Source organism: Rhea pennata, chromosome 2 (genome assembly GCF_028389875.1).
Source record: "Rhea pennata isolate bPtePen1 chromosome 2, bPtePen1.pri, whole genome shotgun sequence".
Classification (NCBI taxonomy): Eukaryota; Metazoa; Chordata; class Aves; order Rheiformes; family Rheidae; genus Rhea; species Rhea pennata.
Window position 1 is genome coordinate 22,670,371 of NC_084664.1, and position 19,168 is coordinate 22,689,538.

General features: G+C 38.5%; 1 protein-coding gene across 1 annotated transcript in view; it reads right to left on the minus strand.

Moving 5' to 3' along the window:
* Nucleotides 1–18,300, minus strand: part of LOC134136846 (macrophage mannose receptor 1-like) — a 56,853-nt gene extending 38,553 nt beyond the window's left edge. Inside the window, exons 1-6 of the mRNA XM_062569058.1 lie at nucleotides 18,158–18,300; nucleotides 15,477–15,878; nucleotides 13,803–13,976; nucleotides 9,091–9,255; nucleotides 6,939–7,052; nucleotides 4,371–4,517 (exon numbers count right to left, since the gene is read on the minus strand). Coding sequence (XP_062425042.1) covers nucleotides 4,371–4,517; nucleotides 6,939–7,052; nucleotides 9,091–9,255; nucleotides 13,803–13,976; nucleotides 15,477–15,878; nucleotides 18,158–18,218 — 1,063 coding nt within the window. The 5' untranslated portion in view covers nucleotides 18,219–18,300. The remainder of the gene's footprint in view (nucleotides 1–4,370; nucleotides 4,518–6,938; nucleotides 7,053–9,090; nucleotides 9,256–13,802; nucleotides 13,977–15,476; nucleotides 15,879–18,157) is intronic.
* Between the last annotated feature and the right edge of the window lie 868 nt (nucleotides 18,301–19,168).

The window sequence follows — 19,168 nt, forward strand, 5'->3', positions numbered from 1 at the left end:
ATACTCATGTTAGCATATCTCTTGATTCTCCAGGCTGCATGGATACATGATAAGAACTCAGGCATACAAGACATGTACACGATCACAATTTTTCCTCACAAACCTTAAGCATTTGTATGGATTAGTCCTATTTGCTATAGTAACAAAGAAAAGAGAACCGATTCTACAGCACCATGGGAGAATCCAAATAAAAATACTGCTTTTAGGAACCCTTTTTAAAGGCTCCATTGAGAAAACTGTACTGCCAAAGTAAATGACTTATGCTTAAAAATTGCTTTTAAAAGTTCAACAAACAAGACAGCGCTGGAGTACTGCCAACAAACACACTGTTGTTCAGCAAACAATTCAGCCTTGGGAGGAGTGCCATCCAAAAGTCTAATAAACACAATACCACTGTTACAGAAACAACTTAGGACTCTTGCAGCACTTGATTTATAGTCAGCAGAAGGGCTTAGCAAACATCACTATATAGAGCAGAACACAGACTGTAGGTTTGCAGAAATTCTGTTGGCAAAAAAATTTATTATTTGTTTTGGGGCAGTAGAAGTAACATGCTTGTGTATGACACTGGGCATATTCCATGGAAATATTTAAGTAGGCATCCAAAGTCATGATCAGTCAAGGCCCACGTTGCAAACATATATCCTGTTTCAGCTGGAATATGCCAACAATTGGTAGGTACTTAATGTCACAACACAGATTTCTAGTAGAGCTATAAGCACAGCCTGCCATCTGCAGACCTGCCTCAAGAAAGCGTTGTTCTCAGAAAGCGTTAAGCAATGAACTTTGTCTCCCCAGGGAGGAGGGGCTCAGTGCTGAGTCAAGGCACCATCAATCCTGCTGCTGCAGAACTGGAATAGAGAGGGAGACCTCTGGGAAGTCACACTAGTTGCACTTAGTTGGGACAAGTGAGGGAGGAAAGGAAGAAAGCAAGGTGGCAAATGCTGTTGTAGAGTTAGTTTGATGCTTTAGACAGCTGTCTAATTCATCCTATGTTTGCACTGGTCTGTGGGCATATAGCATTTTAAAGGGTTTGCTACAGGAATCAGAGAACAGCTTTGAGAAAAAAATGTAGGTTTATAGGCACCTCCAACACACTTTGTGCATTCTTCTCCAAACTGTTATCACTGAATAGAACAAACATTAGCAGTTCAGTCATGGCTACAAAGACTATCACAAAGCTCTGTATTCTCCAAGGAATCTGTAAAAGTCTGTTTTTCAGACTGTGAGACTATTACTATAAACACTAAAGCAGCTACAGCAGACCAGAAGGCTCTTCTGGCTGTAAATCCAGTGATGCCACAGAATTTGTGGAAGGCAGTGAAATAAAACTAGTAGTTGACAGTCTAATTTCTTTGGTGTACGTCTTACTGAATGACATAGTAGAGCATTACCCAGTAAGAGAAGGCCTTCAGTTTTTCATGCCTAGTACAGACAAAATTAACTCTGTGTGTCCTCCTTCTTCTTCTGAAGGAAATGCACATGATGACACATAGCCATATAACCATTTTTTTATCCTAATAAAAAAAAAAAAAGTGCTAGACTCTGAACTTAGGCCAAAGAAGAACTCAAATTTCAACAAATGTGATGCAATCAAGGAAATCATGTTAGTGTGTAAAAAAAGTTATCCCAGATGATGGGATTTACTGTGAAACAGATCAATATACAGAAATGAAGCTTGTGAGCACAGAATGTTTTTTTGGTAATAACTTTTCCTCCAAAAGACAGCAAATAATTTCGTAAGCTATTTAAGTTTGGTTTCCTGAAGTCTGAAGGTCTCACATAACTGGCTTGGGTGCCTATCTGGTGAAAGCACTAAAGCTCGCCTCAGGACTCACACATTCAGAATTTCTCTCTCCCATATCCATTCTCTATGGTCTGATAGGACAGAGCTCACACAGCAGTCGCAAGAGTGACACTAATAGAACTTATCTCCTCTAATTAGAGGTTTGCTTTTATGAACCAGTTGGAAAAATAACATTTGAAGATCACTAGACCTTGCCAGATTGGGTTTCAGCAGCTACTTGATACAGGTGGGCAGACAGACAGCATGATCACACATGCGCATTTCCTTAGAAAATGAAGTTTAAAAAATAAACTAGTTTTGCCAGTGAAGTTAACAGGCTGCTACTGATTCATTTAGCTGTATTAGGGGGCAAATGCTCTGAAGCCCTAACAGTCTTACATAACCTACATCCACATTATTATGTCGCCCCCTGGTGGGAAAAAAATGCTGCAAAAAGCTACATAGCTCTGGTATTCACGAAAATCTTAATTTGCAACAAAAGTAAAGATTCTGCAAAGATCTTTACTTTCCTTTGGATACAAGCATGACTATATTCTGCTGCAAAGCGTTCTTCTGCCCCACAGCCCTCATGTACTGCCTTGCTGGACTCAGTTGCAACTTCTGGGATTAAATTTCAAAAGACTGACTACGTGCTTAACATTATGTGCACAAGGAAGTGCATGTACAAATCTGAGATTAAATTATTTCTTGATTCAGGAGCCCTAGACAGGAAGACATTATCTGCCACGAGTTTTCCTTTACATCAGTAAAAGTTGAGGGCGCTTAACACCTTGTGTGATTACATGCTTATTCCTTTTATGACTTCCTTCCAGTGGACATTTTGGAAAATAATAAATGATATGAATCACTACCAGTCTCTAGTTAATCTGTCACCATGTTTACTCAGCAATTTCTATACAATTGAAAACTTGTCTCATTTTTCTCCTTCCTCTCCATTACCGTTGCGCTAAGGGCGTGGGGACCAAAAGCCTAATGCATAATAGAAATGGCCAATCTGCCCCTACAACCAAATCTAAATCTGATAGCAGCCCCTATAGAATTGACAGAGGATTTACAGTCATCAGTTTTTATAGACTGATTTAAGAAACTGAAAAGCTGAGCAGTAACCAGTTGAAAAGCCTAAGACATGCTATATAAAGCAAGCTGTCTGATTATCAGCTGCGTACTAATATCAACAAAAATATACATCTTCATTCAGGAAAGTATCAAAATACACAGTAAAGTCCTTCTCAAACCAGGAAACAAATATGCTTGACAGTAATTTTAACATCCCAAACCATCTATGAGACACTAGCACATTTTTGTGTGGTTTTGTCTTAGTAATAAATCAGAACAAATTAGTCAGAAGTCTCTATCCTAAGTGGTTTGGACTGGACTGGTTGCATATTGGCAGAAAGAGGAAAGGCATAAAAAGACATGGTTTTGTACAAACCAAACCTTTTGAATGGGCAGAAATTGAAGCACAGGAAGTTCTGCCTGACCGAGAGGGGGACTTTTTTCCCTGTGAGAGTGACGGAGCACTGGAACAGGTTGCCCAGAGAGGTTGTGGAGATCTTCTGGAGATCTTCAAGGCCCGCCTGGATGCAACTCTGTCTACGATGCTCTAGGTGACCATGCTGAGCAGGGAGGTTGGACTATACCATCTCCAGAGGTCCCTTCCAGCCTTACTGATTCTATGATTCTATGAAAACTAAGTGACTGACATCTAGTTTGCCCAAAATGCATATAAAAGGCTAAAAATTAAATAATAGTTTGGCAATTGAAGCTTTCTGCAAAATAATGTCAGTGGATTTAAGATATATCTGTACATTCCAGAAAGATAAAAACTTGAGAAGTAAGAGATAACAGCAGGAAAAGATGATGAAACAAAGGAAGAAGTAACAACATAAATTATGGTACATAAAGAGCTTAAGGCAACAGGACTAAATAAAGCTACAACAATTTTTCCCTATTTTGTCTTACCTATGTGCACTAAGCATGTGCCAAAATTATATTTTTTCTGAAGAAGTGTATTTTTTATTATTATTTACTCTCTCAAAAATTTAAAAAAATCCTGTAGTCCACTACCAACTTGCATTAGTAAACTCATTCTATTTCCTAAGTAGTAAATATGATCACAAGATGAAATATATATATTTTTTTAAACAGGAACTTAAGGTTTAATAATAGGAAAATTACATAAGGATATTTTTACACTCTTATAAGGATAATTACACTCTTTTTTAAACATTATTTCTCCTTTTGCTTCATGAAAAATTTGACACTCTGCTTGATTTCTGGAAAAGAGAACTCAGTAATTTCTGCAATACACAGCTCAAAGGTACTGGAGAAAGATTACTATAAAGGAAGTATGGATGCCAGAATAAAAAGGAAGTACACATTGTTCACTTTTACACAGTATCTTAGCCAATTCAAAGTCTCTATCTGTAGAGATATGTCCTTTTCTCAATTTTACTTTCTAAAAAAAAAAAAAAAAAAAAAAAAAAAAAAAAACACCTGTTGGAATTACAGATGTAAAAAACTGGTCATTAAAAATTTGTTTGTGTTTTATGACCCAACCTACCTGCAGGAATAATGAAAGATTCTAAAGTAGCATTTCCTCGTTTACAAATATAGCCAAGTTTCTGATCACATTCCCGATTCTCCCACTTAGCACCTTTGCCAGGATTTAATGCTGCACAGATTTTTCCAGGCTCTGGAGAGGGGTTTCCTGAAAAAACAAAAAAATCCACCAACAACAATTAATTAGAAGCACATCACAGTTTCAGTTACTCTCATAGTCGAATTTGTTCCATGCTTTAATTATTAGCTTCATTAATATTTATACAACTTTGATCCTCAACAGTAAGCAGTCCCTTAGCCTGAATGGAGACGTTCATTTCCTTAGGAGAAATATTTCATAGTAACCACAAGTTGAGATACTTATCAAATTCACAATTTTTAGGGCCTCTTTACAGGTATAAAGTCTTCATGAAAGACATAACAGTGCATCAGTTTGATTTTCCCCCCCTTTCCTAACAAAGGACATTCAGCCTCTGGAACTCAAACTTTAGGTGAAAGAGCTGTCCATTAAGGTGTCCAAATTCAGTGCTTAGTATAATGGTAAAGACAGAAGAATAGTAAGTAATTATTCACTAATGTGAACTTCTTGTCCACTTGTCTAAACAATATGACAATAGCAGGATATTCAGGTGTTTTCACTTGAAGATTAGTTTTAGCATTAAAAGGAATATCCAGAAGAAAACTAAAACTTATAGAACAGAGTAAGTTTCTACAGTAAACCACATACATTTTTCAAGATCTGGTCTTATGTAATTAAGCTTAACATGGATTTTGTTTCATTTCTGAATACATGCAATTATACAATGTTTAAGTAACTTTCAGTACTTCTCAGCAATAAAAACAGCAAAACAATATTTTTAATGTGCAAGATTGTTCAAATTAAAATTCTCTTATATCACTATGATTAATTACCTTGGATTACATTCAGTCTTCTACTGGCAGTCATATGTTATATCTTCCCATAGGAAAATATATATATATATATATATATATATATATATATGCTTTTTTTTTCAAAAATACAAAAATTAGATTGTTTTAATGCACAACGAAATTCAGCGGTGAGCAGTCAGTTCTCCCAAATGCCTAACCAGTACAGTTTTGGTCTAAATGTTGATAACTTAGCTCCCTGGTCATACATTCTTTCTCCAATATTTATTTATGTCTAGAGAGATGGAGGAATGTGATTCACTCACCGATTCTTCAATAATGTACTAGTGGAAGTACAGCCAACTCTTGAACATATAAGGTAATGCAGATGAGATAGACTGAGCAGAGCAAAATCATGCAAGAGATAGCACGCTCATAAAATAGGGCATATTGATTTAAGAGTATTACCTTTGAAAACGAAATTAAGAAACAGAGTAAAATCAAACATAAGGAGTTAAAGGAAGGTCAGTTTAGTTACTTCAAAACCCATATAATTCTCTGTAGCATAACTGAGAGTTGCTTGCAGTTTTAAAAAGCATAAATAGCTCCTCTTGTTGCTTTGGCTCTGTCTCACATAATCAAAGCTTTCCACCTCTTTTTGTTATACACAGATCCTCAGCAGTGCGCTTGTAACACAGATCTATAAATATCATCACTGCAACTTTCACTTCAGCCCATCTGTTTGCCTTGTGTGCTCTCTCCTTTGGAGAGCTATTTGTGCAGTTGTTCAATTCACTCTTCAAGCTTGCCTATGCAGTAAGTTTCTCCTCTCAAAATGTGGCTTTGGGTTTATCTACATAAGGAAGTTACTGTGTAATATGATGCAGTGTGCATTTACACACACTGGTTATTGCCTATTAAATATATGTGACACACTTAGTAAAGATGAAGAAGAGTATTCACACCACCTAACTTCAGGCATCTACTCTAAGTTAAGAGCCTCGTCTCCAAAGGCTGCCTGAATAGACAGTGCAAGGAAGCAGGGTCTTCTTGGGGTCCTGCTGCAAATCACCTGAACACAGGCACTCTGAATAGCCAACAAGAAAAGTGCCTCTCCACTGTCTGCGGAGATGGCACAGGAGACTAGCTTTTCAATACAGGCATCAGAGTTCAACACTGCAGCTACAGGTGTGAAGTAGTTTTTTCTGTTTCAAAATAGGCCAGCCTAACATGTTCAGTTTTATACATGTTACTGCCATGGGTAAATTAACCCCAAAATGAAAATGAAAATCCAAGTAAATAACCAAAAAAATGGAAAGGAAAGGAACTAATATATATGTATATGTGTGTATACACACACACACACATTGAATGCCATAATCTCACAGCAGAAGAGCTATAGCATAGATTTATTCTGTATTTATACAGAGGTTATGAAAATTAGGAAGATATTTAGATGAAATTTAAGTAGATGACTTAAAACTATCCTTGGATTTGGAGCTATAATTTCCACTGTGGACGATAAATTAAACCCAAGATGTATCCCTAGCATAAAGGCCATCATTCAGTTTTCATATCCACAGTCACAACCTTTCAACATCAAAACAAGTTCAATAAATGTAGGAGAACAGTGTACTAGAAAAGAAATACACTACCTTAAGACTAGATTTTTGCCTTTTAAACACAAACAAATCCTTACCTGGAACCCAGTTTAAGTATCGAAAAGGAGCACCACCAACCCATTGCCATCCACTGTTGAAATTCAAACTGTTAAGACCAAACCAGAGAGCAGAACTCAATCTGCCAGTCAAACCTAGGTAACAAAGACAAAGAGAAATACTGGAAGTGCATAGCGAGATCAAATACTTTCCCAAAACTTGAGAGCTGAAGTCCAGTAACCATTTGCTTCTCCTTTGGCCTAGCACAAACCGTAACAACTTTTAACTATAGAGCTGAGGTGGGAATGCTAAACCTGTACATGCAGTCTTACATGGTTCCATTTAGTTTTAGAGATTTTAGAATTCTACTGTGGGGATTTTGTTAGAACAGAAAACAAAATGACATTTATTTATGTTCTTTGTAAAATGATTATCAGATATATAAAACAAATCGCTTATATTTCAGAATTATAAAATATAAAATTGATAAAAGTTGCATAAAAGGTCATAAAAACAAAATTCAGTTTTCCAAAAGCAAATGTGAATATTTTCCAATTGTCTAAGTATTTTATTTTCCAATAGAATGTGAAAGTGGAAAGTTTAAAATTTACAAAATACTGTAAACTAAAAAACTTTGTATTTTATTAAACTATATTAAAATAAGATCATAATAAACATCCTCTTTTTTAAAATACACCTTGTACATTTTTATCAAAAATTAGAAGTCAGCATCTCAAATCTCAGTATTGTTCTAGGTGCTGAAAAGCAGTTAGAAATAATATCACGCTCATGTAGGGTCCTACTGAATTCTCTAGTAGTATTTATAGTGACTATTAATCAATTGTCTCTCTCTGACTTACCTGCAAGACTTGAAAAACTTACTGGATGACTGCTGATTTTTGTTTAATTAATGTATTTCTGCATTGCTCTAACCATTGCATGATATGTATTATTCATTTTTGATTTTACTGATGATGTCTTGTGATGCAAATATGCAATTTTGTTCTAAATATTTTAGCTGTTTTTGACACAGTAATCATGGGCAGCACTTGAAGCATGGCAAGATTAAAAGCAAGCTAATTTAGCACTGGAAAGGACTAGAATGCCACAGCAAAGCCTGACTTGGCACCAACACATTGATGTGTTCCAGTACTGCTTCCACACAAACGTAAGTTGTGGTTAGGAGAATCTGGAATTGAGTATGACAGGAAATCTTCATTCTGCCAGGATTTCTGTGGAATGAAAAGCTGATTTTCACACATATTTGGCAGAAATATATACCAGTATGCAGGTAAAACACACCTACTAATGACTCATTGCTAGATTTCAATGCCAGACTTCTTTCTTTTAAACAATAATTTCATCATACTCAGTAAAAGAACAGCCCATGTTTCGACCAAATTCTTAAACTGAAAACAAAGTTTTAGACAAAACAGATTGTACCGTTAAAAATCCATTTATCAAATTACCAGTCATCCTCTGAACTTATAAACTACAACACATACCTTATAGCATAGAAAAGATAATCTTCCAAATGATGTAACATAGTCAAAATATTTTCTAATCTAGCTAACAGACGCATTAGTGGACTACTTAATGTGTGTACACAGGCTAAGAAAGTTGTAAAAAGGAGACTGTTTCATTATAGGATACAAATGCATCCAAGTAAGAATTCAAGAGTGAATTTTTTCAGAGAAGAAATTTGAAAACATCTTCAGAAAGAAAAAAATGGACATTAGATTGAGAATAAAGCAAACTATTTCTAAGTCCTTCTGATTTATTAGGTTTTTTTCTTTTTGTATCTTAGCACATACTGATGACATAGGAAACTTTAAAAAAATAAGTCAAAATGCTGACTGGTATACCCAAACATAAAGAACATATAAAGAATGCAGTCTTGATACCTGAATCTTTGATTTGAAAACTACTTTCCCTTTCTAGCATTCCAACCTCTTTTTTTACTGCTTGCATCACTTAATTGTTGCACTTTTGTACTGCTATTCTAAGTTTCTAAGAATATTAATTCAGAATAAAATAGTCATTACCTTTCTGAAGGATTCAGCTGAGCTGTTCAAGATAGCAATTTAAATCTACTAATTAACAGAACCGAACAAAGTACCTAATTTCATGACAGAACGTGGTATATGAGTGTCATTGTTACAGTAACATACTTTTTAAAGAATATTACTCTACCTGTCAGGTATGTTTGCTCATGCAACTCAGTGATGCTCAACAACTCTGCCTTCTGCTGTTGACAGCTTTTTCTTGCCTGGTGCCATTTCAGAGCTGCCTCAGAATTAATCTGGTACTGGACATTTGTTAAAGGATCAGTATTCCATAACAAATCAACACTATTAGCTGTAGGGAGAAAAAAGAAACACTGTAACCAATTACTAGGACTAAGCCAGATAATATGTAGAATAAATCGCACAGCAAAAAAATACACACACCTGAACATTGCAATAGAAAACTGATTTGGAAGGAGTCCTGAGGCTCTCTAATGTGCTAGTAAACCCTTGTCAGAGCTAAATCATGGCAGCAGGGTTGGGCAATACACAGGTAATGACAGAGTCTCATGATTTTCTTGGTAGAACAAAGAAGGTATTCAAGATAGAAGATGAGTAGCTAAAGTCATGCTAAAAGAGTTGATCTGTCACTATAGAAGAAAAAAAAAAGGCTTAAAAATTCATGGTACCTAAGGTGTACCTCAGGCTGACTACTGCTCTGAGCTAAGAAGCCCCCTTTATTTTTCAAATTTTGGGTACTATGTAAAGTGGCTACTGATTTTCTTAATGCAGTAGAGGTATTTTAACAGCTGTTTTGCAGTTTGATCTGCCAAATCCCACACACTGAATGCAAAACTTACATTTTTAACATCTTTCCTGCACTCTCATGCAGTTCCTGCACTGTCTTAGGCATGTATCTGATACACCACACCTTCTTTACCACCCGACTCAACTGTGACCTCCCAAATACCTGAACCTGGCATGGAAGGACATGGCCCAGTGCCAAGCCAGTGAAACTCTCTTCCAGCAGGGCCCAGCACTGAAAGTGGCCCCAGTGGGTATCACACTGGTTAGTCTACTACCACAGCCTCTCCTGGCTCACATCAGTTGTATCCCCCCAGCAAGCAACATAAAACAGTGTGACCTTGCTCTGCCAAAAATGGATCCTACAAGAGGCGTCAACACTGAGCTAAATAGCACTCCCTAAAGAGATTAAAATTGCATGACAAAAGCAGAATATACTGGAGGTCACTGTACGTCAGCTGACCATGGGAAAAGAACTGAAATTCCTGCAGCGTGTATCAGAGCTTCTCAAGCTGCAAGCTATGAAAAATTTGAGAGAAAGAGGTCTTTTCCTTTTCCGATTTCAGAGCACTCAGAAAACTTTAGTGTGAGAGGAAAACAGTATAATAAACAAAACTCAAGACAAAAGATGGTACATGTTAAATGTCAGCAGGTCAGTAACCAGTTCCACTTTTTCCTGTATTAAGTCTGATAGCCCACAGATAACATGAAGTGCTTCTTTTCAATTTAGCCTTACACAACAAACCTTCGTATCATTATCTGTAAACCAATTTCCACTCAAAATATTTATGATGACCAGAAGGTATAATTTCTTTGGTATGTTGTGTTCTATACAACCATGAATTCCTGCACACAAGCACAATAAGCCTGAGGTAAAATGGAGATTGTAAAAATATTAAAATCTAGAATTTGGTAGAGATATTTGGCTCTGATCTGATAGAAAGTGTTTTAAAAATTCTTTTTGCTCTGCTGTGGTAGAAACTACTTGTCTTCTGTACAATTATTACCGAGGAAGAGGAAAACATGCCTTTGACATTCATCCAACCTTTCACTTCCCTCCTCCAAATCTCTTAACTTACGGCTTTCAATAGGGCTGATCTGTAGAGATGTGATCTTTCATAAAAATCAAAGTTCAGTTCTTAACCTTTAAAATTTTATTTTTAAGATGTCTGAGTTCAAATGAGGTCAAATAACTACAGAGCAAAATTTCTGAAAGGCTATATGCTATCGGTTAAAGCCCCCATTGCTTGTATCCCCAGAGAAACTAGAAGAGGAATCACTTTTCTGGAACTATATTTTAGCATCTGAACTAAATTAATGTTAAACCATAGTTGCCCTTAGTGCATAACTGGAAATAGAATTAAAAAAAAAAAAAAATCAACTTCATCCCTATACAGATGAATTCAGCATGCAATTTTTGTATATGCTGAGGTTAGTGAAAACTAGCTATTTCCACTAGGAACTACTACCAAAGTCCCAGAAATAAAATATAGTAAGTCACAAGATTTCATTCTTATCTTCAAAATTTCTCAGGCTTTAAGCAAAGCAACCAAAAGCACATTGAATTTCAGGCACAGCCCATGATGGACAAGATCAAATTTATAGGAAACGCATAGGAAAGTCCTGACCAAGGCAAATATTTATTGCATCTACAATCAAAACAATGGCAACAGAATTATCATGCCAGAATATAGTATTCCTCCTGAATTCAGAAATGGAAGAATCAAGAGATTGGTAATGGTCTTGAGAGATTTTAATTTCAAAATTGCAAAATGAAATCTGGCCTTTGACTAGCAGTAACAGTAAAAGGATTCTTATTTCCTTAGTGGTCTGCTAAAAGCAAGTTGGAGTCTCTGGCCGAAATCCTTGGAAGCTGCAAAGGTAGAATCATGGCAAGCAAAAACAGAATATAAATTCTATTAAATAACACAAAATAACTGCCATTATTCCCTCTTTAACCTCACAGTCAGGATGTAATCCCATAATATTTTGTGAATGAATGCATGGAGGTAGACTTCACTAATGACTATTTAAATTCTTCCTCATTCTCTGCACCGTTTCCTGTCCACAGGCTCTAGACAGCTCCAGGTTTTGTGCATTATTTACAGGCTCTCTAAACTTTTCAGAGAAATTCCAGCTCTTTCAACTGATCAAAAAAGCGGTCTTAATAGACTTTGCCAACTTGAATATAGCTGTAGATATTCCTCATGACTAGGTCTCCTGATAATCTTGTACTGTGCAACATGTTCTCTTCCTCAAAACCTACTTTACATTGCAGCGTAAATGCAACTCTAGAAGACATCGTATAATCTGTAAAGCATCAATATTTCCTAGACTATTAAAAACTGTTTGGAATAATAAAAATTCTTTGTTTCTTCCTTTAGGATTTAAGTTTCCATTCCCACTATATCAGTATCTCTGTTAAAAAGCACCAAACTCATACTCATACTCACAATTATGTTACCTATACTGGTCAAATTTCTACACTTCCATTGAGGTATAGTAACCGCCCATGAGTACAGTCTTTGCTTTCTCCGCGTCCGAGAATGTTCAAGTAGGTTTTGCTCACAGTGAAAAAAAAAAGTGACTGTTTCAATCATGGTAATTTCTGTGTGTCTGAGCCCCAGGATGAACGGCTATAATACTTTGCATTACATATTTTCATATCAACACCTCTGCTTCCCCGATAGTTTAAAAAACAACACTGCTTAAATCTTATTAAATAAATTTGACTATACAAAGACTGAAAAGTTGTATGTTTTAAAACTACTGTTGACATTTATCAACTTGTCACCCTTAGACGCAACGCACTCCTCTGTCATAGACTGGACTGATTAAAACTTCTGCTATCCAGGCCTGTCTCTAACTAAAATATATGACACAAACTTGAACATTTTATAGTCAGCACTGCAGAATCAGGAAGGAAATATGCAGGCAATCAGCATAAAGCAGCTTTTTCCAAAAACAATTACAGTCATCCGAATGGATTTCCTTGAATTATGCCAAAGAACTAAACACAATTTTAATGATGCCTCCTATTTGCTTTACTGAAAGTATGCTACACAGGTAGCATACTTATGTTATCTTGCATGTGCTATATTTATGGCATTGATATGCCCAAAGTCTTTTTAATATCTTGAAAATAATACTGTCATAGGAAAAAAAGAGTATGCAATTTTTTTCTGAAATAATGAAGGCATCACTCATGGAAGTCATACAAGGACACCAAAACTTCATCATCAGAGCAGTTAAGATCAATCTACTCTAGTTTCCCCACATCAAATGAGAAACATTTTTCTCTTCATCTCTGACTGTGGTCAGCTGGAGCTTTACAGGAAAGCTACAATAACAAAGGAGGGGGAAGTACCACCTATCTCAGCATGACAGGAAAAGCAGCAGCTTAAAGACAAAGTGCTTTGTAGGTGCTTTACAGAAGTTCAAAGAAACTTTATTCAAATATTTAAAAAATAAGAGTAATTCAAATCCATGCAGGCGTGTAACACAAATTTACTCAACGCGTAATACCATCACTTCTACATTAAATTCTGTATTAATATAATACTACAGTTGAAACTCTTAATTAGACTCAAACCAGGGAATGTAAAATATGAATACTTTTTGTTGTTTTTAATTACAAAACTGCAGAACACTGGGCATTGTGCATACTACCACACTTGGGAAACATTGCAATTTAGTAAAAAGATGTAATTTGAGTTGCTTTATGTTCCAGGAAACTTGTTCCTACCAACTACTCTTAATTTACAGTTAAGTTATATTCTACATTCCAGTTCTGCTGCACAAACTTGTACACAGCCTTTTACATACACAAATGTAGTATCTTCATGCATGATTAACTTTTTATTTAAGTAAATGGCGTAATTAAAGTTGCAGCATATGATTGTGTTCATTTTCACCTGGACGTAGTCAGACAAAATTTTTATGCTGAACCCTATATTCACATATCTAAGTAGTTCCTAAAAGGATACAGGCTCTGTGTAAACAGTAAACCAGTTCAAATTGTATTTTGCAAAGTAAAGTAGATGACAAGGACAGTATTTCCAGTCCACAGCAGACTCATCAACGTACAAAACTTACATTTCAATGGGCAAAATCCATACATCTTGTCAACATCAAAGTTTGAAGTGGTCCCACACCAGAACCAGCCATCTGATCTGCCAGCATCTGTGCAGTCAGCATACCATTTACCACCAAACTTAAAAGGGAATACACAAGGTGCTCCATTGGCATTTCCTTTCACTGTGTAGGTATCTAAGGAGACACAATAGTTTAAAAATGTTTAAGGAGTAATAAGCATGGGATTTACACCAGTTCAGCTTTATGACCATATTATAGCAAGCAGAGTTTGCTAACTTAGTCTACGAACTGCACTAGGAATAGGAGATGTGGGTAACTTTACTCTCTAGCTCTGTTCCGATATCCATTTCCACAATGGAACAAGTTTTGTGTCGCTTAAATAAAACATTAAACAGAACTGACTGAGCCAAGACAAGCACACTCCTGTGTTAAAACTTACATGCATAGCCACCAAGAACAAAAAGTCCACGAAGGTATGCAACTGACTTTCTAATCCCAAACAACTGCTGATTCTTCTGTTAACAACCTGTTCAACTGCTGGTTGTTTCTGGTGGGGAAGAGCATGCCATTACAAACTTGAAGGGTATTTACCTCAAAGGAACTCCTTCATACTACATCCAAAGCAAATTTCCATTTGCATCTATAGGCAATTTTTGCTTCCTCAAAAACTGGAAGGCATGGCTTACTGCAGCACCTAAAGCAGCTTTTGTATGTGAGCACATGTAATGTACGTACACGGGTGGGAGGAAATACAGAGCAGTACCACCTCACAGGGACTGCTAGGGAGATGACATCCCAACAACACTGTCCCACTGCTGCTACTAGAAAACAACAGAGGAAGGGATGAAGGGTCATAACTCCATCTCCACTCTGCCTCTTTTCACGTAATTTCTTTGCTAAGGTACTTTCATTCTGGCTCTGGTCCAAGGACTAACACTGTACTCAGCCCTTGCTTAATTCCTAGAAAATGCATCCTCCCTCTCTCTGTGCCTGTTCCTGTTTATGAAAGGATCCTAAATGGGAAGACAAACATATTCTCAGATATTTACTGTAAACACATACATATATATATACACACACACACACATATATGTATGCATCATACATAATAATTCAAAATTAAACAATTTAAAATATCCTATTTCTTTGTCTAATATATCAGTGCCAATTCTGAGATTCACTTCAAATACCTAGCATGGCATCTTCAGTGAACTGGAGCTGAAAGGATCAGGAGTTAATTAAATCCATACAGCATCATTCATATTTGCTCCTCAAAGGAAAAACGCATGATGAGACTGTGTTCACACTAACTGTTTCTGTATATATGTAAATAATAAAAGTTTTCATCATGCACTGTATATAGTCATATGCATGTTCTGTGTAACCACAGGTCTTTTTTTTCTCCTCCAGATGAATGACTATCTTGCATGGTAAAGTTACGGTCTGAAAGGCAAATAAACGAAAAAAAAAAGAAGGAATTGGGGGGGGGGCAGAAAAGAGACAGAATAAGTGAATGCCCAAAAAAACACACACTCAAGTATTGCTCATTTCACCAAAAGTCTTACTCGCTGATCACTAACAAGACTAATGAAGTTCTTCTACACTTCTAAATACTTTAATTAGATAAACATAGAAATGAGTTTGAAATACAGAAATTAATTTGCAGAACTTTACCTTCATAGCTTCGAGAACACAGATCGTCTGTGGTTCCGTAGACTTTCCACCTACTCCATAAACCAGATCCCTTGTACAGCATAATATTCCTTTCCTGTCTGTTTCCATAGTTGAAAAACAGATCTTCCCCTTGGATTGCAAAAAGAGTCTCATTTCTGCATTCCCATCGCTGAAGTGCACTAGCCTTGTCACAAGGATACAGAGTGATCGGAACCCAGTCTGTCTTCGAAGGCACTCCCAAGCACAGTTTCAACGCTACGCTCATAAGCTGGTGATCTGAGACCCACCTGAATTTTTGAGACTCACTGTCTTGAACGCAAGGAGCAGTAGTCACTGAACTAGAACTCTGAGCCAGTACACAGCGCTTGTGATCTTCATTATATATTAAAAAGATGCTAGTATCTGTAAGACAAAAAGCACTAGAATCACTGGGTTTGAAGTAATCTTAGGTACTGTCTAAATCAAATATGAATCTAGACACTAGTTTTTATCTGGATCTGCTAGAGAGCGCAACATTTCTGAGCTGGTCTCGCCCAAAAACCGAGAATTTCTCTTTCTCCTTTTTACCCCCTTGAGATACATTTTAGAACAATAACTTAATAGTTCATTCTGATATTCACCACATAATATAACCTGCTGTAGAAGACCTTAAAATAGTACTTTAACTGGGCTAAGGTTAGGAAAGAGATACACTAATTTATACAACCCTCTGCATTCAAGCTAATTAAAACACTCTTTTATTATATAGTTACCAAATTAAACAAATTCTAAATGGAGAAATATTTACGAGGAAACCACAGAGTATTCTCCCTTCTTTGATGAGGCTCCAATGTGGAAGTGATCATACTTTTCTACAGAAAAATAACTTGGGAACAAATAACCTTTGTCTCAGTGAATGTGGTGACCTAGAGTTATCTCATTCATGGTTTGGTTTCCTTCTTATGTCCATTTGGCTTCCAGTTCACTAGGAAGTAGCATAAAACTGATGAGCACTGGAGACAGAAATTGTTGCCTTCTGCCAATTGGTTTTGCTCACAGACAATACAAGGAAATGTATAATTACCACTGCTAGTGGTAACTTTTTTATGACGCTTTTCTGCCAACATTTAGTACAATGGTACTGTAAACTGATATATGCAAAGCTTGCAACTATCCTTTTCCTGAAACCTTATTTAAAATTCCTGGGAAGAGAAGACATCAAGACATTTTCACAATGGTGAAAAAACTGCTTGATCTTTCAAACTGCTAAAATTGTATTTTTGGCCATAAAATAACATTTCATTTATGTTTTTTCTTAATATCCATGCATGTTTTGTGCAACTTGAGGTGTTAAAGGAGAAGATGTAACATAAGTTAAAAAAGGTGCCCCAAAGCAGCCTAAACTAAACTCAAAAGCCCCTGCAGTGCTGCGCTCCAGCACGAAACGGTGCAGAGTAGTGGCTGCTGGGAGAAGGTTGGAAAGCAGCATGAGGAGGTATGACCGGTGGGAAAAAAAGAACAACCGTTTTCTGACTACACCTGTGCAAGGTGTCAGCCGCACGTAAACACGATGTGGCTACTCACACAAGGGCCCCAGGTCGCACAGGGCAGCACCATGTCGCACACGGCGAGCTGCTCGGGCCCAGCACAACCTAAAGCACATACGTAGTGTGCACAGCAAGCAGACTGCTGCCACCAGAAGCAGGCACTGAAAAATTAACTGGAATTGAAGCAGGAGGATGAATGGAGGCAGCGGGACCCAAGTGCGGTAGACGCTGTAGTTGCAAGATTTCCTTTTTTTGCTTTGCTACAGGTAAGCTGCAGCTGACACACAAAGCTCCACTGCAGCACGGTCCTGAGTCCCACAACCTTGGTACTGTGAATTATGCTAATTTATAATAGAATAACTCTTACAGAAGGTTTCAAAAACTTCTTCTGGAAGGAAGTTCTTTAAAATGCACAGGAAGCAACATCCTTGCCATTTCAATCCACTCCAGACAGATCCGAGCATCTCTTCCTTGAACTGTCCCAGCTAGATTCCAGGTTTTCTCACAGGCTTTCATAGCTCTTCAGCCATCACGCCGTGTCCCTCTCCACCTGCCCTTAGCCGCAGCTGATACACGAAGGGCTGCAGCACAAAGACTAAAATCTTACTGGCCAGGCATCTTTTCCACACGAGAGATTATGATTTAAGAAGTTCCCGTACGCAAAAGCAGTTGCGCACTATGCAGCAATTGCCAATTATAGCTGGTTACGCAGGTGTGAATCAAGAAGTAACCCGTGAACCCGCCGCCGCCACCCCGGCAGGGCGCCACGGCGGCCCGCGGAACCGAGGCGCGGCGGCGCCGGCCCCAGCGCGCCTGCGGCGGCTGCGACCCTCGGCGCCCGAGCGGGCGCTTCGCCGGCGGCCTCGCCCGCCGAGGGCCCCCGGGCGGCGCCGCGGGGAGCGGAGGGGAGCACAGGGCGAGCGGGCGGCCACCTGCCCCCGGCCGCTCGCCGCGTCGCGTCGCGCCGCATCGAAGCTCTCCTCAGCCAGCCCCGAGGGGGTTAAAATGGCCGCAGACTTCGCCCTGTCCTGGAGGTTGTGGTGCACCTGCGAGGGCGCCTCGCCGGGCGCAGCGCGGCGGCGGCAGCTGCGCCCGCCGAGGGCGAGGAGGGCAGCGCCGAGACCCCACTCCCTCCCCGGCACTTCCAGCACTTACCCAGCAGCGGCAAAGCAGGGGGAACAAGTGCGAGGAGAAGCAGGAGCAGGGAGGGGGTCATGGCCGAGCCGTGCTCCTCCGCCGCCGAGGGGTGGCGGGCCGCGGCCGCGGTGAGGAGCGGGTTTCCCGCCGGGCAGGGCCGCCGCGCTGGCGGAGGGCTGGTGGGTCTGGGGAAGGCTCTGGGCTCCAAATGATAAGGAAATATCCTGTCACATGGGGTGTTTTGAAACAACAGGAATTCGCTGCTCAAACTTTGCTTTCCTAAGCTGATTTCTGAGCAGAGGGAAGAGCCTCCTGCCATGCACATGCAGGTGATAAAGTGCTGATAGCTGAGGGGAGGGTTTTTATTCCCTCTGCGATGCTGTCAGTGTGGCATGTGGGTCGGTTGCTGGTTTTCCAAGAAAACTAGTCCTCCAGGGAGGACGGAGAATAGCAGTCCTGCCAAACCAGTGCTGAAAGAGCAGGGTATTTCCCTCCGTTCATTTGGAGATGAGCGCAAATTAGAAAAAAATTCTAAGCTTGTTTACGTGGATGACCAGATTTCTCATGAGTACAAAAGCTGCAGAACTAGAAGAGACCCACTTTTAGAAATCAGGATTTCAGTTGTTCCTCCTCCTCCTTCACTCCTCCTCCGTGTGTGGAAAGTTTGCCTTAATTGCAGTTTCCCTGGTGGGACAAGACGACTGTGGTGTAGCTGAAAAGCAGAATAGGGAGGAAAAGTCACAGCCTCGCTCCCTAGAACTATGGAAGGTGCAGCATGGGATTTATGGGATGAAAAAGAAAAACAAAACAGGCTACACGGATTTCAAAGCTCTAACTCAGCACTAATTTTCAAGATACAAGGCATTATAGTGTGTTTTGATGAAATACATGAATTTACTTGATTTTTGTTCATCCTCTGCTATGTGCAGGTTTACATCTGTGAACGTTGGCTTTCCCAACATAATTTTAAAACAAGGTCTGATTAATACTATTATTTTCCTTATTTACAAATTATTTAATTTGTATTTA